This window comes from Mytilus edulis, chromosome 11, assembly GCF_963676685.1.
Source record: "Mytilus edulis chromosome 11, xbMytEdul2.2, whole genome shotgun sequence".
NCBI classification, from domain to species: domain Eukaryota; kingdom Metazoa; phylum Mollusca; class Bivalvia; order Mytilida; family Mytilidae; genus Mytilus; species Mytilus edulis.
Genome location: NC_092354.1, coordinates 74,152,409 through 74,179,811, shown reverse-complemented (window position 1 = coordinate 74,179,811; position 27,403 = coordinate 74,152,409). Strand labels below are relative to the sequence as shown.

The following is a 27,403-nucleotide window of genomic DNA, read 5'->3' as shown; positions in this document are numbered from 1 at the left end:
AAAGTTTCCAGGGGAACTTCTGTTAGCCAGAACAAATATATGGTGACAGGACACCAGGGCTAGTGATGGCCACTGAAACCAAGTGACAACAAACCAGTTTACACTAACAAACCAGGCTAAAATCAACATCATAAAATGGTTAAAAATGGTGATACAGGGACAATAATTCCTTCGAGGAGCCATTTGAGAACAAGTTGACTGGCGCCAAGCCATGTCAAAAGCTCGCATGACCGTCTACACCCATACAGCTATTGCATGTTATAAATAAATCAATGAGACATTTAAGCAAGACAACAAAAGTTAAAAATAAAATCAACGGTACTAATTTTGTTGCACCAGATGCGCATTTCGACAAAACATGTCTCTTCAGTGATGCTCGTGGCCAAAATATTTGAAATCCAAAGCTTATATAAAAGATGAAGAGCTATAATCCAAAAGGTCCAAAAAATATAGTCAAATTCGTGAAAGGAATCAGAGCTTTGCATGAGGGAGATACATTACTTAATTATTTTTTTTTTATAATGAATGTTCTTTATTGTAACAAATAAATTAGCACAACATGTATGAACAAAGGTATACAGAATGACATTTTCACACAAAGGAAGTATTAAATAATAAAACAACAATTGAATATATATGATGGTGCAATAATAGGTTGAAAATAAATAAATATCTTATAACATTGAAATCTTATGTGTTCTTGCAATATACATGTATACATAAGTTGTGTTTCAATCAAATTTTAACATTTATTATTTATTCTATGATAGGGGCCAGGGACTCCAGTATTTGTTATATTCATCTACAGAGAGGTTTTTAAATGAAATGTATTTTTCTAAGTTCAAGTGTTCCTTTAAATAGTTTTTTTAAAGCATTTAGATTTGGCAAAACTTCTTGTAGTTTTGTTCTGTAAATGTAGTATTTTGAAAGTAGAATAATCTTATTTTTAACAAAATTCAATTTAACATTTTCGTAGATACCAAATAAAATAATCATAATATTCAAAGGCAGTTCAATATTTGTCATTTCAAAAATCCAGATGTTAAGTGCATGCCAGAGACTGGCAACCATCGGACAGCTACAAAATAAATGTTCTATGGTCTCTGGTCCTTCTTTACAAAATGTACATATGTTGTTGCTATTTATTTTCATCTTGTAAAGTAGTGAATTAGTTCCCAAAATTCTATGGATAGTTCTATATTGGAACCAGCAAAGCTTAATGCTTTTACTATATTTTGTACACGAAGTGTGTATTTTTTTCCAGTTAATACCAGTCATATTAAGATGGTTCTCCCATTTTTCCTTTGCAGCAAATGTAACATATTTTTCATTCAATACTTTGTACATTTCCCTTGAACCTTTTTTTTTATTCAAAAAAGATACTTATGTTAAAAGGTAGTATTGCATGATTTTTTTTCTCCTTTACTTCAATATTAATCGTGTTTAACCACTCATTAAGCGAGTGCGCTATTCCATAATAATGTAAAATATTTGGCCTAAATTGATATATTTGTTGGAAATTTTGAAATGACATAACTTTGCCCTGGTCATCTAACAAATCTTGTACTGTCCAAATTCCCGCATTTGCCCAGTTTTTATAGTAGACTCTTGAACCACCAATTTTAAAGTTTTCTACCTCCCATAAAGAATACGATAGAATTTCATCAATACATCTGATTCATTCCTTAATTTATAATAATTTCTAATATTTTGTAACAGCAAATTTTAATAACACAAAAAATCCGTATTTTCATGCCAGTACCGAAGTACTGGCTACTGAGCTGGTGATACCCTCGGGGACTAATAGTCCACCAGCAGAGGCATCGACCCAGTGGTAGTAATAAAATCAATGGTACTAATTTTGTTGCACCAGATGCGCATTTCGACAAAACATGTCTCTTCAGTGATGCTCGTGGCCAAAATATTTGAAATCCAAAGCTTATATAAAAGATGAAGAGCTATAATTCAAAAGGTCCAAAAAATATAGTCAAATTCGTGAAAGGAATCAGAGCTTTGCATGAGAAGATATCTGAAAGTCTACATCATTATTCTATAGTTTGCAACTCTCTGGGTATGCATTCCATGATCTTCCATATGAATATAACCTTTTTATATTAAGTGTTGTTTTATACTTATAGATAAACTGCCAACCAAATGAATTACATTTCAAACTGTAATATGCAACTGGTAATTTGCAGTTTCAATATAAAACACGTCATTCATATTTTTTAGGAATAGCGTAATACATTATCATGTATACGTATAAAATTTGTAAAAATGAATTGGACAAAAATATATAGATAAACAACAAAATCAATCTGGACGTGTGTTATCTTTGAAATGACCCTGGTCATTGTAGAGCCAAGGCAACATGAGTAAACAATACAATCAGTAAAAATAAATGAATTATTTCCTTTTTTTGATGGAGACATCAGTATGGTGAAGCACCATAATAAATCAATTATAGATTGATCTGAATAAAACTACAAGAAACAATGAGGCATATATGAGGGTCTGGACGTGGTATACAGAATAGAGTATAACAAATGACATTAATAGAAAAGCAGACAAGATAAAAAAGAATATAGAATAATGGACAAATATTCGAGAAATATAGACCTCCAAAATAAAGAAAAGATAATGATGGCATGCGTAAATTTAAAGAAAAGGGCATAATTGGCAAAATAAACAAGCCAATTCTGAGAGTATATTGAATGGCAATATATATAGTTCCCTACCGTTGATCACCGGTTGAAAAATCATTGTACTGGATCAAAGCGCTAACCTGATTCATACTTGTTATAACAACTAGCATGTCAATATCTTAAAGCATGCTGAAAAAGGTGTAGAACACTGATTATTTAACTGAATATTCTAAGTCCAAGGACCATAATTCTGCACAAAATCAGCAGACTGAAACAAAATTGACAAAACTATATACCAATTATCAAATCAATACCTTCAAGAATGACAGAAAAAAGTGTGAAAAACTCATTATGTAAGTGCATTTTCTTAGTCTTAGGACCATAACTCTGCACAAAATCATCAGACATGGACAACATTCTATTTCTAATGATAAAATTTTATACCAATTATCAAATCAAGATCTTCGAGAACAAAGAAAGAAAATGTGGAAAACTAATTTGCGGGACAGACAGACAGACAGACAGACAGACAGACAAACAGACTAATAAAGACAAGAGAAACACGACTAAAGAAATAAAGGATACAGAAATGCAGACCCCTTGAGACCCTCATATGTATATTTTGCGGATTGCCATCAGATAACAAACAGATAATTTAATTCTTTGATAATAGTACTTAGTATTCTATTTAACAAACTCTCACTATGTTCAATCATTTGGCAAAAAAATGTGATAATCAGTTTACTATGTATCCTGTTAATTCCATACAAAAATAGTTTTATTCAATATGGTAACTTTTAACACAAAATACATCAAAGGATAAAAAGCACTTTGAAAATTCAACTATGAAGAAGAATTTTCTTTCTTTTCTTGGAACATGTATATATATATATATATATTTTACAGACATCCATTTCAAATTTTTAATACTGATTTTGGTTTAATTATAGAATTATCAAGAAATAAAATCCTACCACTGCATCTAAAATCACCCATTGTATGGATTAAAATTATGTTCTGACATCTTGCTCTCAACTTGTTTTAATGTTAAACTTTTTAAGAGAAAAAAAGAGATTTGTAATTATTTTCATGAAAACAGTTTTTTATTTTTTTACATTTGGTCAAGTTTTACGGGTAGAAAAATTGTAGGACAGATAGATTACAAATTTATGTTACCTAAGTTTTTACGTTTTTTATTACCAATCTGCTATTATGTGATGCATATAATAAGACGATAAAACTCAACAAATTATCTTATCAGGGGTGGATCCAGCCATTTCAATAAAAGGGGGGAGGGGGATTCCAACCATATGTCCACATTCAAATGTATTGATCATCAAAAAAAGGGGGTGTTTCCAACCCCCATAATCTCCCCCTGAATCCACCACTGCTTACTGGAGGGATACAAAAGATGGAATATTTATTGGATCTGCCAGAACAACTAAAATCAACTTAAAATTTACAAAAGTGATATAACTAAGATCTGTTCTTGTATAAAGTTTTGCCTTTACTATGTACTATATGTTTACAATTTTACTATTCAACTTTTCTGTGTTTTGTGAATAATTTTTTTTCAGTTCAAACATAAATTTTTTAATGTTAAGGGTTTTTCCTATTTCCATGATTTCAGGAAGAAGTTTTTTTCAATTAATATACTAACCATTTTACTTTAATCTAAATGTTTAACATGTTTAATAAACAGATCTTTGTCTTGACTTACAGACAATTTTTTGTTATTTCTTGAAGTCAACGTAAGTACAGAATCCAATGACTTGAATTTTGTATAACCAAATACATATTTAGCAAACAATTTTTTATGATTTGCCATTAACATAAATGTGTTTTCAATTATTACACCAGACAGAAAAAAATGTCATACTCTGAGGATTCAAGTTACAGTACCAAGGGAGACAACTCTATTTGTTCTGCTTAAGAACAAAGAAATTAAAACCAGTCAACCATAAAATTTAAGCAATCTTTGTTACATAATTATAATGTATGATATGTACATCTCATTGATTGCTTAATTCTAGGGGTTAATATATTATCATATGCCTTTTTCTCAGATCTTAAAGCAATTCATGTTTTTAATTGAAATTCAAAGATTTTATTGTTTAAATATTCAAACAAAGGTATAAAAGTTGATAAAGGCTCATCCAATATAAATCCTTTCCGATACCAGATGGATAGAATAATAATTGACTTTTACAAATAAAGTTAATTCATAAATCATAAAGTCTCATAGGGAGTCGGGGGAGGGAACCCTCCCTCATCAAATAATACCTAGATTATACCTCAAAAACATTTAGTATAGTTTCATGTCTTGTATCCATGATCCCAATCATCCCGATTCAAAATCCAACAATTTGTTCTTTCCATCATAACGTATAAAAGTTAAGAGTAACCCTGTAACACTAGATTCCTACATTTTCACATATAAAAAACAAGTTTTGTTCCAATATAAAAATACAGGAACACAACTGATGGAAATAGAAATATTTTAAGCATGCATTTGATAAATATAACAGACAACTTACCCCAGAAACTTCAGGTTCCCAATCTGTGTAGACATTGTCCTGGATACTAGTTGTCTAAACACAGTAAAACTGTGTCTTATGACTGTACCTGTCAGTAAATTTGGCATGCAGAATTCTGAAATTAAAATAAAACAGTTTATTAAATTTATGATACATCATTTTATAGTATTTTACAAAAGTTATCTTTCTTTGCAACTGTAATTAAATGGTACTAGTTTTACTGCACTTGAATTGTACATGAACGCTTGAATTCCACGTAAATTGCGAGCGTCACATTTATACATACACATATATTTGGACATGTGTTCATGTTGTTAGTAAGAAAATGAAAGTAAATTATCTAGACTTATTTACTAAAATGTCATTATATACTGTACACTAGTACTTTTCTTAAGCAGTAATAACAAGTATAAACGTCTGGAGTAGTTGATATTGTAGCCCGGTAACCGTTGTACATGGTATTTTTATATAATTTTTTTTCTTAAAAACCACACATGTATTATTGTACCCTGCACAAGGCACAGACATACCTTACACAGTTCACAAGGAATTTTTAATAATTATTTCTGTCAAAGTACACAAAAATCATTTAATAATTCATGAAGTTAAATTGAACTCTTACGGCAGTGTCTGCACAGCCAAAAATTTCCATGAACATGTCATGTTTTATTCCTGATCGGATGCCATTGGATCATAAAAACCACTGCCTACTCATACTGAGTAAAACTCACACAATTTTTCTAAAAATTTTGAAGACTTTATTATTTATCAAAGCAGCTAGTACATTGTATTATTTATAACTCCAAATTTATACAGTTCAGTTTAGACATTGTTAGAGGCAATGTCTATCTGTTATTGGCTTTGTATTGAGATTTGGGGAGTTTCAGGGAAATCATTGTACATTCAACTCAAATAAAATTAATCCAAATATTTGTATACTTTACAAATTCTTGGATTAATCTTAATCATACATGTAGTCATAGACACATCTGTACTCTGAACTGAAATGAAGTTCAAGTTGTCTCCCATTCAACAGGTCATTTGCAGGTTTGTCAAACAGATGAATATACATGTATTTATAATGTTCTGAAACATTTTTGCATTACATTAATGATATATTGTAATACAATCTACATTTGAATTCAAACTTTAAGGAACGTGAAGTAGATAAATTAAAACCGTGTCTTCGAACAGTGTACGAGGGAAGCGGCAACATTTCTGTATTAAAATGAACATTAAATTAAATGACAGTCTGAGTGGCGCTGTTCAATTATAGAAAGGCATAATTCTTTAGGAAAATATAGGACCAAATGTTGATTTTCTTGTTTAAAACGTTAATTTTTACCCAAATTTCGCCGGCTCTGTTTGTTTTTATTTTTGGCGAGAGTAAATAAAACCCAAGTTCGGTATGATCACAAATTAATCCGAATTTCTTCTTTTTCTTTCCCCTATTATCTGATCATTATCTGGAGTACCACAACTTTTTTAATGTAGTACGGATTAGCAAGTTTTACAGTAAACAACTGTGTGCATATATGTGTAGGAACAATTTACAATAAAAATAACCGGTGCACAAACTAGTATAATAAAGGTGCCTATAATAAACACTGCCTGGCATTTTGTCCTTACACCTAACTTTTTCTTCTTTCTGTAACTTCCTCCTGTGGTTAGGAGCCCATCGATTTCTCGATTTTTCACAGTGGGCTTATACTACACGGTCGTAAATAGCTAAAATCACTTTGTTATTTTACAGTATAAAACGCAATCGCATATATTGAAAGACGACGGGCTTATATTACACGGACGATACCAACCATAGTCTAAATTTAAAATGTCACTGATTCACGTTATGACAATGCTAAAACCGTGGTCTGACACTATTAAATATCTGCATGTCTTTATATTCAAAACATCAGCTACCGTTCTGATACAGCAATTGCAGGGGTGTAGCTTGGTATTCAGTTAACTGTAGGCACCAATCGGCAGGGGGTCTTGGGACCGCTTAAGGACCCATCAGTTCCAGGGCAGAGCCCTGGTAGGGGGTTCAGTGGGGCGAAGACCCCGACGGGAAACGGTTTTCAGCGTTTTAGCTGCAAAATTTTATGTTCAAAAATATTAAATTTACTTTACTGTTTATTTAATCATGATAATTATAATATACATGATGAAAAGTTCGAAGAATTATAAATAATGTACCATAACATCTGATTGGTGAGTTTTAAAAATAATGCAGTACAATCCGTAATATAAAAAAATATGCATTGCGTATCCCTTTAATTAAGACGTACACCCTGTTTGGTATTATCATATCTATTCCGTTGTGATTGATATATACGTTTAACTTAATTAATAGTACATATTGACGACCCTTTATTAAAAAATAGGCTCGTAAACACTGATACTACTATATAATAGAACTATCCTTTTGGCAAGACATCAACCATCAATTTTAAACCTTCACTCAACTGAGCCGTACAGACACATACTATGTGTTTGTGTGGCTAGGGTGAAGGTTGATACAGACATAGTCGATGCCTAACAAAATTCAAGAAATTCGTATTTCTTTATTTCCTCTACTGTAAATTCCCTACCTGCTTAGGAATTTTGAATAATTGTGGCCATTACACGCAGATTTGAGAGTACCGTAAAAAAAATACTGGAAGCAAGTTGATTGATTGATTTTGTTTACATCCAGTGTCAAATATTTCAATCTAATTAAAATATTGATCTCTGATTACGTTATACAACATCAATGTTTTTAATTTGATTGCAAATATTAATGCAACTTCAGGACCGTTGAAATATTTTTTTACAATAACTACAATTTAGAGCTAGGTCCTGTTATAGGTGTCGTCCAGGACGAAGGTCTGGAAATTTAAAAATGCCATGCATTGGAACATAAGGGATTATTAGATAGGAGCAGAAATTTTGCCTTTCTGTAGACCAACTTCAAACTCCTCAAAGAGTTGCATTCTCTCTACAATCGGATTTAATGTCCCCATTCTTACCAAACGTGACTGCGTATTTATACATCCTGCGCAGCCAAATGGACGACCAACATTGGCAAGTCGGGTGAAGACAAAGTGGAAAGCTATAGTTGAAAACTAACAACAACTAATTAAAAAACTTATGTGTCTAAGTTGAGGTTCATTCAAGTTTTTGTTGATTGAAGTGAAATGATCTGTACCAAAGTTAGCTTATAGTTTCTATAAGGTAAAATCGTAAAAACATTCAATTATATCCAATATTCCATTCATTAAGAACGAGAGACTAGTGTTAAGTCATTAAAGATATGCACTGAAAATCTAAATTAGTCACGATGACTATTCAGTTAGTCAAATATCAGTCAAAAGGTAGTCAAAAGCATATATGACTACTCATCAAGTCATTATGACTACCTGCATGGTCAATTGACTATGTGAGTGGTCACAGCACCATGTGGTGTAGAGTATCGGTTTTCACGCGCACTCTTTCGCGTTCCCTTTTTCCATAGATGATATAGATGTAAACAAACCAGAAGGCACGGAAACTGTTATTTTGTCAAATAAACCAATTGTTTTAAGTAAGTATGATGTATATTTGTTTTAATTCTAACTTACAAAAATTTAATTTAAGAAAAAAAGAGTATAAATGAAAGTAATATCGGCACATGTTGAAAAAAAGGGGGGATATGTATACGGGATATCAATTTTGATACACATACAACGTATTGTCGATTGAAAAGAGTATTTAACGATATCTTTTTTTAACCTGAGCAAATACTGTTAAAAATAAACACTTCAATCGATATCAACAACAATAAATTAAAAACTCAGGGTGGCTGTCAAGATCCTGGTGCTTATATTACAATGGTGTGTTGTAAGATGGGTGGCTGTCAAGATCCTTGTGCTTATATTACAATGGTGTGTTGTAAGATTGGTGGCTGTCAAGATCCTGGTGCTTATATTACAATGGTGTGTTGTAAGGTGGGTGGTTGTCAAGATCCTGGTGCTTATATTACAATGTTGTGTTGTAAGATGGGTGGCTGTCAAGATCCTGGTGCTTATATCACAATGTTGTGGTATAAGATGGGTGGCTGGCAAGATCCCGGTGCTTACATTACAATGTTGTGGTATAAGATGGGTGGCTGACAAGATCCCGGTGCTTACATTACAATGTTGTGGTATAAGGTTGTTAGGCTGTCAAGATCCTGATGCGTTCATTAAAATGTTGTGGTATAAGATGGGTGGCTGTCAAGATCCCGGTGCTTACATTACAAATTAATGGTATAAGGTTTAAAATTTGTATTTTTCTTTAAAATTTTAACATGACTGATATACTTGTTTATTGTTATATTTTAGCTTCTGAAATGATATATTTATATTTTTCAGCAAATGAAGACATTACTATTTGTATGAACACAGCTAAGAGATTTTTGACCGTAGAGAATACCACAATGACATATGCCGAGTTGATACCGACAAAATATCTGAAATAAACACTTCAAATGAACAATGAGTTTTGATATAATAAATTTTATTTTCTTTATTTGATTTTTAGACTTTAATATATATCACTAAGTCATGATACACATGGACACTTAAGATATAGGAAGGTTTTGAACATTGAGCACTTTCTGGTCCTATACTATTGTCATTGTTAGTATTGCGGCTGTGGTATTTTTAATGATATTCTATTCCAGATGTATTTTTCAATCCCATGCATGGAAGAGAAATAACAAAAAGTAGAATAACAGAAGAAATGATTGAACCATACAAGAACGAAACGGAATGAAACGCACACAAATTAAATGGTAGAACAAAAAACACAACACAAATTAAAATAACAATCTAGCAGTCGTGACTATTCACAGTAATCATGTTGACTAACCAACATGGTCACTGCCGACTATTTCAATTAGTCATATGGCATGTATGGACTGCATTCAATTGTCAAACTGACAAACGTGCATAGTCAATTGAACAATCCAATTCGTCATAACGAGTATAATATATGGTCATTTTGACTTCCTAACATAGTCATAATGACCACCCTACCCAGTCAAATGTGACTTACCATCTAGTCAAACGACTAAGAGCATAGTCAAAATGATTAAAGTGCATTGTCACCTAGAGGACAGTCAAAATGACTAATTAAATTGGTCAAATTGACTAATTTAGATTTTCAGTGATGCATATTTTGGCGTTAATATTGAGTCATTGATAAGGTCTTTGCATCGGAACTAAACACATTTATTCTAAAAACAGTTGTTGGCATGACACGGGTTATGTTCTTCTCATATATGTTATGATGGTATGATACTAAACCCCTAACGGGAAGGATTGTGCCTGATGTTCATATGATGAAATCATAATCTTTCAGTCAGTTTAGTTGAAGTCTGGAGCTGGCATGTCAGTTAACTGCTAGTAGTCTGTTGTTATTTATGTATTATTGTCATTTTGTTTATTTTCTTTGGTTACATCTTCTGACATCAGACTCGGATTTCTCTTGAACTGAATTTTAATGTGCGTATTGTTATGCGTTTACTTTACTACATTGGTTAAAGGTATAGGGGGAGGGTTGAGATCTCACAAACATGTTTAACCCCGCCGCATTTTTGCGCCTGTCCCAAGTCAGGAGCCTCTGGCCTTTGTTAGTCTTGTATTATTTTAATTTTAGTTTCTTGTGTACAATTTGGAAATTAGTATGGCGTTCATTATCACTGGACTAGTATATATTTGTTTAGGGGCCAGCTGAAGGACGCCTCCGGGTGCGGGAATTTCTCGCTACATTGAAGACCTGTTGGTGACCCTCTGCTGTTGTTTTTTATTTGGGCGGGTTGTTGTCTCTTTGACACATTCCCCATTTCCATTCTCAATTTTATTAACATGACATTCGATAATTAAAGAGTTTTGACAAATTCACCGGCTTTCTTTTAGAGATAACATGTTTATTGGGGTTTTTTTTTTTTTTTTTTTAAATGTTTGTGAAACAATTATGTGTAGGCACGTGCCTAAAGTGCCCAACGGCAGCTACACCCCTGATTATTGTCTGTATATTACGTATATTATTATTAACATCAACGTATCTATTCCTAAGTACATCTATTATATCTCAAATGTCCCCGATGTACTTCTCACTTCTAACTGATCTATATGTTCGCCACTATTTTGTGCTCTAAAAAGTATTGAAAGAAAGCTCAATTTCATGTGATGAATAATGAATGTTTATATTATTATAGAGCATTAATCTGAGTTAACCTCTGTTGATGTAATATATCACACAGATTCCTAGAAATTGTTTTAACCATATTTAAGATTTTTTTGTTGTTTGGAGGTATAGAACCCACTAGTGTTCTGCAGTCAACAATTAATTGGCTTAATGTTTCCCTATTTCTAAATTAGTTTTCCACTGATCAATTCCAATTCTATTCATAACAGCCTGTTTTAATGGGGCATAAAAAGTCCTACTGACCCCTTCCAGAGATGGACATCTAGTTAGAAAATGTTGAAGGTTTTCTTCCTAAAATTTGCAAATCAATAATACTGGGAAACCAACAGAACTCCATAGTTCCAAATATATATTTGACAACTAACTGAGGAGGGTGTAGGTTGTGTGTACATAACAGAAAATGGGGAGGGGAGAATCAAGAATATAAATATAAATATATGAATAAGACCGTTAGTTTTCTCGTTTGAATTGTTTTACATTGTCCTTTCGGGGAATTTTATAGCTGACTATGCGGTATGGGCTTTTCTCATTGTTGAAGGCAGTACGGTGATCTATAGTTGTTAATTTCTGTGTCATTTTGGTCTCTTATGGACGGCTGTCTCATTGGCAATCATACCACATCTTCTTTTTTATATTGTAAAATATAAAGGAATACTTGGGTAAAGATGTACTGATTACAGAAACGAACAATGTCCAGAATACAGTTATCAAATAAATACAAAATAGCTACATGCATATGTATTATTATTAAAGATGATGAAGAATGAGCGAAAAAATATAATATAGAAATGAAGAACCCGCTCAATATCTTATTAAGGTGTGGATCATATTTTGACTATTACATTTATTGTGTCTGTTTATTTAACGCATCAATGTAAAAATATCGGAAATTGATGAGACTGTCATTAAAGTGAGAGGGTTAGCGCTATAGAACCAGGTTTAATCCACCATTTTCTACATTTGAAAATGCCTGTACCAAGTCAGGAATATGACAGTTTTTGTCCATTCGTTTTTGATGCGTTTTGTTATTTGATTTTGCCATGTGATTATGGACTTTCCCAATTGATCTTCCTCTAAGTTCAGTATTTTTGTGATTTTACTTTTCACCGAATATTTCGATAGAAGACATTTTAAAATATAATAAATGTATTAATGTTCATCCTCCTTTTCAGCTGTATAATTTATAAATCTAAACTAAACATGTTGGATCTCCATAGGCACTTCCCTCTATGATTCATGTAAATACTGGAGCGTTATAGAACACTCAATCAACTAAGCTATATACAAAGAAAGCTTCGTAAGTCGCTTATTCTGCCTTTCCCCATCAGCTTTTATGAGGGAGAGAACAGGGGGTACCCTTCTCCCTTCTCCCAGCCTTCCTCTCCTTTCTCCTAGCCCCTTTCTCCTTTCTCCTACCCCCTGTCTCCATGTCTCCCTTACCCCTGTCCTCCCCTCTTTTATATCTAGGGTTGTAACACAGTACATTGATGTACTTTGCAGATCAGTTATTTTTGTCAGTCATAAAAAGAATAATAATTATAGACTATCGGTGGTCATCTCAACGAGATTGATTTACTCGCTTCAGCCGGTAAGGCGAAAGTGAGAAAAGCAATCGAGTTGAGATACTGTTTATCGCTATTTTACCCATGACGATGTTGTCAATAACGACCTAGTGCGACTTCAGTTTCTAGCGATACTTTGTCATATCTATTTCACTCTACTGTACCGAGAAAGGAAATATCAATCAGTAATATAGAAAAATAGCAATAATGGTATATGGTAAAGTACATTTTATACATAAACAAGGCAAACAGCAAGTCATGATATCTAATAAAATATGTTTGCACCATATTACAAGCTATTAATTATATTCTACTTGTAAAAGCAAAACACAAACATGACCATTCTCGCATTACCAGAAAAAAACTGTCCTTGTATACGATAGAACATGGTATGTAATTGATACTTTCAATAACCGTCACACTGGAACACTTCACCGTGAGATACATAGGTGGCTAATTATGTTGTCTACCCTTTGATGTTATATCAAATACTGTTATTTCTCTTGTTTATCATCATGTTTCCATCAATCAGAACTGAACATTTGTCTAGCACGGGCTAGTCTTTTTGCAGGTGGTCTTGTTATTAGTCTGGTTCATCAGAAGTAATAGTGTCCAAACCGGAAACACAGAAGGACATGTATATGCTACATTAGTTATTAGATTTCATAAGTTTCTGTCGCATGTATTACATGTATGTAAAACTTAAAAATTCTTTCTCGTAAATTGTCGTTCATATCAAGTGGCTATTCAAATAACAGTTCACTTTGCTATACGTATCAAATAAAGAAAAGGACAAGATAACACTGATTTTTGAAATTAATTCTTTTGCTGTTCAGTAGTTAAAAAAACATCAATGTCCCAGGTTAATGGAGGATTTGTGCCATCACACGAGTTTAACTCTGTATGTCGGGAGCGTGTAATTCACTGGTTCTGGTTTGTTGCTTTGTAAAATATTCGTTTTTGTTAATTATTTTGTACATAAATTGAGCCGTTAGTTTCCCGTTTAAACTGTTATTTCAGTTACTTTTATAGCTGACTATACGGTATGGGCTTTTCATGTTATACTATTGTTTCAGAAAAGGAAGAAGGTTTGGTACCATGAAAACGTTTAATCCCGCTGTTCGCACCTGTCATATGTCAGGAATATGATGTTCAGTAGTTGTCGTATGTTTATGTAGTTAATACATGTTTCTCGTTTTTATATACCGGTAGATTAGACCGTTTTCACATTATTAAAGGCATTAACGTGGCCTATAATGGTTTATTTCTGAATCCGTGGTCTCTTGTGCAGAGTAATCTCGTCGGCAAACACGCTTGCACGGGTAAAAATTTAGATTCCTACTGTAAAAGTGTTTTACTAAAATTTATTTTGGTAATTAACATATCGACATATCTCAGAACACAGAATATCATCAAGGACAAAAACTGTATGATATATTGTTCACAGTTTCAGAATATAGAATATATTGAAACTCAACATAGAAAACAAGACTGTGCAATATCAATCCCACCGAAAACAGGGGGTGATTTCAGGTGCCAGAAAGGATAAGAATATCCTGCTTAGTTTATATTTGAAATTAAAAAAAACCACTGAAACATTTGTGTATGAAAACTCAACATTTTTTATTATTACTTTCGATCATGTGAAGTAATTCTATGATGATGTATAAAGTATACAGAAACATAGATGTGGCGCAGTAAGGAAGATGTCTAACATCCGTACGAATGATGGTAACAATCTAGTTCACAAAGTACATTCTGTATGTGTATGTTCAAAGTAACGAGCCCGTATTTCAGTGGTTGTCGTATTTTGCTACATATCACATATAATTTTCGTTATTTTTAGTTCATAAATCAGACAATTTGTATGGATTGTAAAAAAAAATATGTCATATTGCGGTGTTTTATAGCTTGCTATGCGGTATGGGTTTTGTTTATTGATGAAAGCCGTATGATTAACTTTGGTAGCGTATCATTGTAATCCCTTGGTTCCAGAGAAGAGTTGTCTCATTCATGTCATTGACAATCATACCACATCTTTCTATTTTCATTATATGCATTATTTTATTGTGTGCATATATCTCAAGTAAAATAAATCGTTATTGTGTATTTCGCTTCTTCTTATTTTTTTTTATCCAGCTATTTTTTTTTTTAAATCTTTGTGTCTTGTTGTCGTGTAAATAACTTATCGTTGGTGGTATTGTCAGATTATATAAATAACAATTGATTTGCTATTCATGGAAACCCAGAACTTGACGTTTTGCGAGTACTTGCCTTTGGGTAAGGACAGTATGTTGTGTGACCTTTGATGATTGTATCCCCCTTGAATAGTAGAGCTAGGGTCATTATAATTTCTCATCTGTCCGTTCGTTCGTCCGTCTGTTCGTCTGTCCGTTTGTCCGTTTGTTAGTCCGTCCCGCTTCAGGTTAAATTTTTTGGTCAAGGTAGTTTTTGATGAAGTTGAAATCCAACAAACTTGAAACTTAGTACACATGTTCCCTATGCTATGATCTTTCTAATTTTAATGCCAAATTAGAGTTAATAGCCCAATTGCACAGTCTAATGAACGTAGAAAATGATAGTGCTATTGGGGCATTCGTGTCCGTGGGACACATACTTATTTCTATAGTGTTCGATCTAATTCCCATCTCTTCACGTGATTAGGCCTTATACATAACATGATACAAAATGTTTGGCACCGAGCGTTTTTGGTGGGATAAATCGAAGGTACGAAATTTAAAAAAAATGCGCACACAAGATAATACAATGTAAGTAGTCTCTATAGCTAAACAGTGCATGTCTATAAGAAGTTAGTAACTTGTGCGCACAAGTTGTAATTTTATTTTTGCATGGCACTCCAGGACTTCCTACATGTAGGTACACAAATATGTTTTAACTGAGCCACATTCTGTATGCGCATATCCTATGTCAGGAACCCGTAGGTATCTATTATGTTGGTGTGTTTTTTTCTTTATAAATTGTTTTTTTTATGAATTAAGCCGTAATTAAGTTTTCTCATTTTAATTGTTTTACATTTTTATTAATGTCAGAGCATTTTACAGCCGACTGACTATACGATATTGGCTTCTCGAATAGTTGAATTTTTCCACTTATTTGTCTCATTGGCAATCTCTCCACGACTCTTTGTTTTATAGAGTCACGTTTGTAAACGAGTGGAACTATATGTTAACACAAAACAAAAATAATAAAAATAACTAATATGTTTTATTTGTTTTGCATATAAAAACAAAAGTGGATAACAAATATAATACATACATTATATATCAATATATAAAAATTACATCAAAGTCCGATAAAACACTGAAATCATTCAACATAGTGTTAACTAATTACACAAAACACTGAATTCATTCAACGTAGTGTTAACCAATTACACAAAACACTGAATTCATTCGGTGTACTAACACAAACTACACTACAAACTAAAATCATACAGTATAGTGTAAAAAGGAAAACACACTATACTGATATCGTCAAGCCTACTGTTAACAAAACAAACAACACCGATGGACTCTTTAAGCGTAGTGTAAACAAAGTACACAAAATACTAAGTCACCCAAAGCACTGTAAACAGACTCAGACGACGGAATGAGCTGCAACCTTATCTCTTCTCAATAAATAACACCAGATGTTATTCCTATTTTCAGAATGTGTACTGCTCGTGAAACTGTCAACCGCCTCTGTTGAACAAGAAATCTACTTGTAGAATTAGTGAGAGATTATCTTTACGATATCTCGGAAATATATTTGTGTATAACGTCCTCCTTTCATGGAGCTTCTATTTCTTCTAAAGGCGGTGGTGTTTTTGTAGTTTTGTTATTTTTGCTCGTTGCATCAATAATTATTTTTGTTTCCCCGTTTGGACTTTGAACCTCTCTAACACTAATAGCACCGGTGGATTGAATTGTCAGGGTACCGGGTAATTGTTGCTTATTACCTCCAAAATTGGGAAAACTTTGCTGCGGTCTTAGTATTTTTCTTGGATCGACGAAATTAGCTCCTCTTGCAGCCGGATCTTGAACATAACGTCCATTGGTATCAAAAAGTTGTTTTTTTATCAACCCTATTAAAATTTGTCTGGTGAGTAACTGTTGATGCATGAGTTCTCTTACAGAATAAGTAATAGGTGATTGTCGGCCGGGAGGAATTGCATTAAAATGCGGATTTTGCATAGTTTGAAGCTGAGGCGATTGTCGGCTGGACGGAAGTGCATTAAATTGTGGATTTGGCATTGATTGTATCTGACGAAAGTTATCATTCATATTGATATTATTGTTTATGTTATTGTTGTTATTGTTATTAACATTAGTATTTCCTCTTCCCATTCTTTCAGGTTCGTTATTAAATCTGATGGTTACTCTCCCGCCCTTAGGGTTACTATTTCCACGTTGTCGTATTGCTGACGACGTGTCATGTGGTGATCTCGAGTTCGAATTTGTAAAACCGGAAGTGCCATGTGATGATCTCGAGTTCGACTTTGTAAAACTGGAAGTGCCATGTGGCTGACTGGTCCTTTGGGAATTCAAATTTTCATTTCTCGTGAAAAGTGACTTCTGTGTGTTTCTCTGACCTCTACTATCATGACTACCAACCTGAAAAAAAAACGAAATTAAGTTAATCGTCAATAACTATAAAAAATATTCCATTCAGAAAATGATTTCTGATTAATTTAGGTAGAAGTGTATAGCAGTGTTTAGGAATATATTTTATTGAGGCATATTTTGGTATGTCTAGGTTGAATAATTTAATAAGACAAAGCTGAAGTAAGCATAGGCAGTGCAGTTTGTTAACCATCTTTGTCTCCTACCAGTACAAAATCAGGAAAACAGAAGTTGTTATCCGTGTGTTTGACCTCCCTCTATTCATAAAGTATTTTGACTGACAAAAGTACAAGTCACTAATGCAAAAGAGATTTAATACAGTGTTACTAGTTTTCATTCATATATACATTTTTGAATTTGCTTTTTGATAAGGGAATTTCCGTTTTGAATTTTGTATTGAGGTCGTTTTTATTTTTATTTTTTTTACTTTCGGACTTTAGTTTTATTCTCAGTTAATTTTTGTGATGATAAACAATTATTATGGAATAGCTTTTCATTTCAATGTATCTTGTAATATTGATTAGATTTTTTGTAATCATCGAATTGCATTAACAATTTAAGGTCAGCTTTGTACAGAAGAAATATTTATAGGACACAATACGACAGCCTTCAACATATTTTATGAGCTAAGAACGAAAATCAAATTCAATTTATATGATAGATATACCATATAAACTCACTATCGCCAATTTAGAGCATTGTAAATGCTGATAAATGTGTCAAGTGTACAGAGATGGTAATAATTCTCATGTCACATTTTAGACGTTTATTTATGAGTGTCTGCCTAATAAGGTCATCAATATTCCGGAAGACACGTTTGCACTACATTTCTCTAATAGGTAAATTTGTACAATTCTTTTCCCCAATTTCAAAACGCAAATATATTCACTAGATTTATTCTACGTTGTGTAGTTTATATTTAGCATTCAAACCAAATACATGTAGATAATGTTGTACAACTTTTTCGAATTTAGTCAAAAATATTTAATCGTAATCTTGGGTACTTGTAATTTTAGTAATTTCAATGCGATCTTTTTGAGGAAATTACCAAGCTGCGATTGTAACCTAGATTAAAAATATTGACTTCGACCCTAAGTTTATTCATTGTTCCGTTAAAAAATTTAGTCCTACTAAATAACTATTATCATATTAAAAGATTGTTTCTGCTGGTTATTTTAAAAATGAAAGCCATGTAAATAATTTTCCAATGATAAGAATGATAATATACATTAATGTTAAATTAAATATTAAATATAAGATACATTGGTGTTTGGCTAGTGGTAATTATGTCATACGGGTAAAACAAATATCTTTTTTCAAAACTTCATTCTGGATTGTCTTAGTATTGGATTTAGTGTTCCAAACAAAAAAGATTCATAAAATAAGCATCTTAAAATGACATTCTTGTTTTCATATTCAACATATTTTAGTTAAGCCTTTGTATTATTTGGTTGCTGTTCCCTACACATCCCTCTTCTAATCCGACAAAAAAAAACTCAATATTATACAATGTAATAGAGATATTAAACAGTGTTACTAGGTTTCATTCATACATTGTGACATTAATGAGAGTATCTCCAATATATATTGGTTGTTGACAGAAATAAAGTTAAATAAATTATCAATGATTGCATGATTTTATTATCATTATTCTTAAGAATGATATTTTATAACAAGGAAATTATTATATATTAACTACAATAAGTGATTCTCACGAAAGACGCTGAGTACATTTTTGGTAAATGTTGTAAAATTCAGAGTAAATCATACGGGTAACGGAGAAAACAAATTGAATTATGTGATATTTATCTTGATTATTCAATAAAAAAAAAATGACGAGTGAATGGTGTAAACATGCATCACATGTTAAAGCATAATCACAGGCAAGTTGAGTTTAAACATAAAAAAAACCTTAGAATTTCAAAAAATGCGACGAACAATTCATACATAACAACTATGAGACATGATATATATGTTTTTGATAAACAAGAATTGGCGTACGGCTAATCCGAATACGAACTTGTTACCAAAATTTATTGAAAATTGTTTTTAATTCACCGCTTATAAAACCTTGTAGGATACCATACCTTATGATATGTTTAAAAAGTCAAGTACTTTTTTATCCAAATTAGTACTGGTAATTTTCTGTTTTTAATGCTTTGTTGGACTTCTACTCCGTTTTACCTATTATGCCTTTGTTTTGTTCAACCATTGTTGTCAATATAATGGATTTGATGCGACTGTTATACACATGAGAAGTTTATTTATCTATAAAACCAGGTTTAATTCACAATGTTCTTCATAAGAAAATGCCCATATCAAGTCAGGAATATGACAGTTGTTATCCATTCGTTTGAGGTGCTTTTGATTTTGTCATTTGATTAGGGATTTTCCTCGGAATTCAGTATTTTGTTGTTTTTACTTTTTTTTTTATAAGTTTATCAATCTTCTTAAACTGTAAAGATTCTTTAACAACTTGATGATTCTTATATACATTTATCTTACCTCCTATAGATTTATAGAGATTTGATTGGTTTAACGACTACAAGTGGTGACTATGTATATTTGATATAGGGTGTCCTAAAAATAAAGGGTTAGTTACCATATGGCGTTAGTAAGAAGTTGCTTCCCTTTCAAAACAAAAAAGATGCTACAACCCTTTATAAAAACGACACGGTGTTGAGGTAAAATCTAAAGAGATTCAAAAAAGAGGAACGAAAGATACAAAAGGGACAGTCAAACTCATAAATCGAAAATAAACTGACAACGCCATGGCTAAAATGAAAAAGACAAACAGACAGACAATAGTACACATGACACAACATAGAACAGACGAGGAAATTGATGATGAAAGGTTGAAATAAGTTCATTAAACATAATTAAAGTAACAAGTTGTTATTGTTTGCATAACGAAGTAACTTCCCTTTCCAAACAAAAAAGAAATCTGAAAGGATTTAACAGACCAAGAAATTGATACATGTAATGATTGAAATAAATTCCTAATATAAATTTAAAGCTAAAAAGTTGTTATTGTTGGCATTTGTTTACTGTATAGACAAATGTAAGTAGAATCTTAATACTAAGTATTGAAGACTTGATCACTTTGATAAGCAGCTAGTCAAAATACCACATGTGAAGATAGTCGGTAAGATAATGTCTTTGCACGGTGTGCTAGTGACCTAATACGATATAAATGGTGTCAGTAAATTCCATATGGGGATTCGAGCTTCGCTCTCACCCCATATGGAATTAACTGACCCCATATATATCGTATTAGGTCACTAACACACCATGTAACTAATAACATATTATCATGCGTCATATATAGAGCACAATCGTTGCCAAACTTAATTCTTGTAGCAGAGAGAAAATTTTGTGAGAATTTAACAAACACGGTCAATCGTCAGAACATCTTGGTTAAAATAATAAAGAGTTTAAACTTTCTAAGCTATTGTTACCATTGATTCTAATATGACATGCTTTAATCACTATGTAAACCAAGCAATGCTCTAATTCCAAGAGAATATGGGTGCACGTGTGTAAAGTCACAATATGTTTTGTAATTCAGTTGTATTTTGATCAATACTGGAGATTGAAAAAGGCATTAGTGTTGGCTTTGCTTGTTTAAATATCAAGTAAATCATTTTAAAAGAGAGGTTACCGGTACATTTCTTAATTGTTTTACTAGTCTCTGTAATTCCTTAGTAATACATCCTTGTATTGTATGATATCACTACTTACGATAAATTGAAAAGCAAGACATAAGGCTTTTAATAAATGTAAATATTTGCTAAGCCTTCATTTCACATCTTGATTAAACCGTTATACGCAAACTTGTTTTTTTTTACCTCATTACTAATATTAAGTTTTTAATATTTGCTTGTACAAAATTTAAAAAAAAAACCAATATTTCAAAATATCGAACATATATCTTCCTCATTTAATTCCTTGCAGAATGTAGCGTTACCTTTTGTCTTTGTGGCTTCATAAACGTTTTTTACATACTTTTTCTGTATTTGAAGATTGTGATACTTAATCTGAATAGTCAAAAGCGTTATCAAAATCGAAAGAAAGTTAAAAAAAAAAAATTAAAAAAAATAAACAAAAAGATCGTGCAATTTAGTATGCACACATGCATTTTTGTTGTTATTGCAATCAGGGAAATGCTTGGCATAATAGCGTTTGACTCTATCTTTCATTTCCTTAAAAAAAACTTCACCTATTTGCCCTTTCAATTTATCTCATAGTAAATTTAACAGAAAATTGATTAAAAAAAATGCATTTATCATAATAAAACAGAATGTGGTCTTTATGCTTTTTCTCTCACGCAGTACTTCTTTTGGTGCGTGAATTTATTTTAAAAAAAAGACGAATACGATAAAACATTGTATGAATGTCGTATTCCTTTACACTTCCCCATTTCAAAGTGTGAACACTATACGTCGCCAGTTATAATTTTCGATAATATAAGTCACGGCAGGCATTAATAATCAACATATTTGCACGACAAATGATAAAAATGTGTATAAAACCATCAATTTATACGTACACGTATTAATAATGAAACCTTGAATACCGGTAAATAACTGAGAGATATGTCAATTAAATGTTAACTGTCTGACCTGCTGACCAATGTTGTTTGTATTAATACATTGGTTTCCTTATCAATTAACCTCTATTTATATAAGTACCTGGTCCCGTATGCATAAAAAAGCTACTCAAGAGTGCATTTTTTTTCTAACACAAACGATGCAAACGGCTAAGCGTGCACATGTTTTGATCTTGTGTTTCTAATATATACGTTTTCAAAGTCTACCTGGACCTTGATATAGTGAACTATATGCACTCCCTAAAATGCGTCTACAGTTTGTCGTTCTCCGTTTGTTAGTACAAAGCTACATTTGCGTCTAACTTCAGCCTCATTAAACGCTGTATTAGTTTGAACTTTTGTATTAAGTTTGTTTACAATAACATGTGCATGCATTATTGAAAGTTCAAACAGGGTCAGTGAACACTGATTAAACGATGTATTTGTTTTTACTCTTGTAGCGTTTAGTAAACGATAACAAACGGCACACAACGTTTACACAATATTGGTAAGAAAGAAATGCATCCATATCAAGATTTGTTTCGAACGAATGCATTGCCCAAAGAAAAATTAGTACTACGTTTGGATTTCTTAATAGTGATTTTATGCATAATATTTATTATAAGCACGAGTAAAATGTACGAGTTTGGATATTTTTATATTGTGTTCTTTTTCCTATTTTTACATATAGACGTAATCGGGAGTCGTGCTCCTTACTTCGTTTCCATATACGATGGCGATTGTTTTTGTTGCTCTAAATATGGTCCTATTTTCTCTTTGTTTTCCTCTTATACTTGCTGTGTTTTTCTCGGTTTAAGTTTGTAATCCAGATCTTTTTTCTATCAACTGACTTATGGCTTTTTAACACCGGTTTTACTGTTTCCTTTATTTATTGTGTTCTTACGATTCCTTTCATTTTTTTTTATGTTACTTGGATGTGTATTAAATGTATTAGATTTGAAAATCTTAAACTATTGGTGCCTTAATTTATATTGACAGTATTAAGCTTTTTTTTATTTTTCGTCTAAAGAATGCACAGATGTTTTAACACTCACATATTGTCTTTTTTTCTTCATATAAATGTCTATTTTCATACATAGCCTTGAAAACGAAGAGTTTTATATGGCTATGTATGAAAATAGATATTTAATTTCAATATCTGTATATAAATAATGACTTCTAAATAAATTAATTCACATTCACGTCATTAATTTTCGTCTTTAAACAAAAAATATCAAAAAATTTACGACAATACATTATTAGAAACTGTTGACATTTAGCTCGAGTAAAACATTTAATTAGAAATTGTATTGAAATGATATAAATAACTATATGACTAAATATATGAAAGCAAAATGGAAAAAGAAGACATATAATATTTCATTCCGTTTACTTTTGAAAAGTACTGGACATTATCATTTTCGATTTTTGATGAATTTGAAAATGTCATATATCAGATTCCATATATTTTGTACTGATTTGAGTACATTTAACACGGTAGCTTTCTATTAAAGCATGTCTGGACACGATGTTCATTACCTTGTCATAATCATTAGTCTTATTTACGGACAGCACTGCTCAGACTACGATATAAAAAGAACGAACATATATAAATAAGACATCGCTGAATAATATTTCCATATATCTTATAAATATAAATTCCAATTCAATGATATCTGCATGTCAATGTTATGACTATACCAGTATCTATGACGCAAACTGTTTTATGACTATGGCAATCCGTGAATTGAGGTGATGTATCGATTGAAAGCATAGTATTTGCTCTCATATTCTCATATATACGAAAGAAAAACAATACCCTCAAAAATTTACTATTATTAATAAAAAGAAATATTGAACCTTTTATCTAATTCTCAAACATTCAATGACATGAACAATTTCCTTTTTCCGAAGCTCTGTTCTGGATTAAACTTTATTAAACGTAGAAGTTATACATTTATCCCAGAGAAATCAATATTTTAATACTAGAACTGTACCACTGCTGGTGGATAATCAGTCCGACAGTATTATCTACTGTGTAGCCCGTGCTTCGAAATTGACATTGTAAAAATGATGCTTTATGTTTATTAAAATTTGATTTATTAAATTTTGAAACTGTGATCAAAATAAGGTTGTCACTTCCTAAGGAACAAAATAAGCAGCTTTAACTGTTCTGATTCTACCGTTTTATATAGATGCTCTCAAAGCATATTTATATTTAAATCAATAGGCAAATTTTGACAACGAAGGTAACAGTTGAGACTTTTACCAGGAACATGAGTTGTTACCACGGAAATCATATCATTTTTTTAAAATTGCAAATGTGTATCTCCTGTCGCCACAGTTGTTGGTATAAGTTTCTGAAATATTTTACGTCTATAGTCTCTATTCTATATATATCAATTTTGTAAAACTCTTATTTCACCAATATAAAATGAAGAACCGAAATAAGTAAACATCTTGTTTAAAATGCATTGTGAGTAGCACAAATGAGTGTTAGATGTACATGTACTTGGTATAAATCGTAGTTAAAAGCAATGCACAAATTGATAATTCAAAAGATCGTAAATATAATGAATCAATTACATATCAAGCAGAACAGTATGATAACCTCCAAAATCAGTTTTATTATATGTTTGAATGTTTATCTTTTGAAATACGACATTTAAGTCAGAATACTGACACATCCATCAATAAAGGCAACAGTAGTATACCGCTGTTCAAAACTCATAAATCCATGGACAAAAAACAAAATCGGGGTAACAAACTAAAACCGAGGGAAACGCATTAAATATAAGAGGAGAACAACGACACAACACTAAAATGTAACACACACAGAAACGGACCAAGCATCAGACAAAATCCCACGAGAATAACAAATAAAACATCAAAACCAAATACATGAATTTGGGATAGACAAGTACCGTGACACGTCTTATCGCAATGTGAAATTACACCCAAAAATAAGAGAAAACAAACGACGCAACCATCAAAAGATTGAAAGGCAAGTAAAAACCAAAGGTAGTGTGGTAGAAACATAGATGCACCCTGTGAACATTTTTTATTTCTCTTCAATTAAACTATAAAGAAGACACTATTTAATATCGACAGTTTTCTAGACCTATCAGTTGTAAAGAATTAAGACAAATGTTGAAGACGGACGGCTTAAGTCGACTAGAAATATCTATTTACTCAATTGAAAAAACATTTAAAAGGCGCATATACAATATAGAAAACAAAGAGATGTTGCCAATGAGACGACTGTCTGCTTAAAATCGAATAAAGTGGATGTAAGCAACGTAAGCATCGTACGGCATGGACCAATGAAAAAACCCATACAGTATAGTCAGCTTTCAATGATTAAATTTTGAAATAATTTTTACATCCTAAGGTGTTTGCAAATGAAGAATATTTTGATAATAACTTCCAAATACGCTGGTTTAAATCCTACAAGAGTATTAGACAATTTTGACAACAAAGGCAACAGATTAGACTTTTACCAGGAATATGAGTTGTTCCCATGGAAATCATACCGGTCATTTAATGGTAATGAAATTGGAGGTGAATAAATCATATGTTTAAAGGAAAATTTTCTGAAGAAGAAACAACACTACAGTTGCTGCACAGATAATCATTAACTGAATTGACATGCTTTTAATTAGCTTAAGCATCAATAAAATTAAGAATGGAAATTGGGAATGTGTCAAAGAGAGAAAAACCCGACCAAAGACCAGACAACAGATGAAGGCCACCAATGCAGATATGTAAATGATAACATTTAACCTATGTCTATCTTCTATTTACTCGCATCAAGGGATAAAGGTTTCTATTCTATCAAATGCTATAAAAAGACCAGAAGATACCACAAGGAATACAAATAGAAGGATAAAACTAATGAGTAGTAGACAAACTAATAGCGATATGACAAGAAACAAAACATGACGAGAAAAAACTAGTCTACAATTTTGAAACATAGAACATTGAAACAAAGGAAATCAATGAAAAACTTCTATGACATCCCTGGTGGAGAATTGTGTCATTGGCAATCATGCAGCATCTTCTTTATTTTCTAATTAAAAAGAAACCAGTAAAAAGACCCACTATTACCCAATAAATAGAACATTAACAACAGTGTTTTAGGTCTTGTTTCTTCACGAAGAATTTAATGTTTCAAATTACATAAAAAATGTTATAAAAACAGTATTTGTATTTTTTATGTATATTAACACTGCTACTTGTTGACTGTTAACTCCCGCGGGTATAAACTTTGGCATCGAAATGATTAATAACATTTCTTTCTTACATTCATAAATATGAAATAACGAAAGGAAAAATTACGTGAAATATACCAAAGGGACATTCCTATGACAAGTCGAAATTATGTTAACAACGCCAGGACAAAAAAGAAAGACAAATAACAAAAAGACAAACAACAGAACACTAAACACAACATACAAAAGTGAGTACCGAAGACCCTACATAACACTCGAGGTCTCAAGTGGCCCAGATGTGGAAAAAGAGCCTATTCTACATGCAACACCTTTGAATATGCTCGAACTCCTATAGACAAAGTTAAACTTGAATGAATTGGCTTCTGTCTCTTTAGAATTGTAATAGCTATTTGTTGCTTTGATGTTTATGATAAGAAGAATTCTAAACAAGCCATTTGGATATACAAAGTGTTATATTCATTTCCGGATAAACAAAGAAACTTCAACCGAACAACAAGATCTCAATTAGGAAAAACAATGACTCGAATTAGGTTATAATGTAGTTACTAATAGATATTTAACTTGAAGCACAATTTGGATACAAATATATAATCAAAAGCATACTAATATGTAAGCATTACATCCAACGTTAAGCAAAACATGTTAACCACAAATGTAATGGCCAGAATGACGGAAACACGAACTCAACACTGAATACATAATTATTTAAAAAAAAAAGACAAATTTCATTTATCTGTACACTTGTAACAAGATTTCAGTCTGAAACGGTCATTTTGGTCTGATCAAGTCTTAATCGACTTAATTAATCGCTAGGGAAAAACGTTGAGACCAGTTTAGGCTTTCAGACTCTGTTCTGATAAATCGATTCAGTCAGATCAGTCGTGCCAAGATAAACAAGACATATTTTGATCCAGCATTCAAATGAGACTTGATTAGATCACGTTTAGATCAAATAAGACCAAAGGTTAAAAAAAATCTGTTTAGTTGCTGTGAGATCGTGTTCAGTC

At 31.9% G+C, this 27,403-nt stretch overlaps 1 protein-coding gene across 2 annotated transcripts in view; it reads right to left on the bottom strand.

The window, feature by feature from the left end:
* LOC139496263 (NAD(P)H-hydrate epimerase-like) overlaps nt 1-6,592 on the bottom strand; it is a 65,523-nt gene extending 58,931 nt beyond the window's left edge. For both annotated transcript variants that reach the window (XR_011657581.1, XM_071284759.1), the window contains exons 1-2: nt 6,528-6,592; nt 5,183-5,297 (exon numbers count right to left, since the gene is read on the bottom strand). Coding sequence is in view for 1 of the 2 variants with exons in the window: in XM_071284759.1 (XP_071140860.1) it covers nt 5,183-5,289 (107 nt within the window). In the remaining variant the exon portion in view is untranslated. The remainder of the gene's footprint in view (nt 1-5,182; nt 5,298-6,527) is intronic.
* Nucleotides 6,593-27,403: the final 20,811 nt, after the last annotated feature.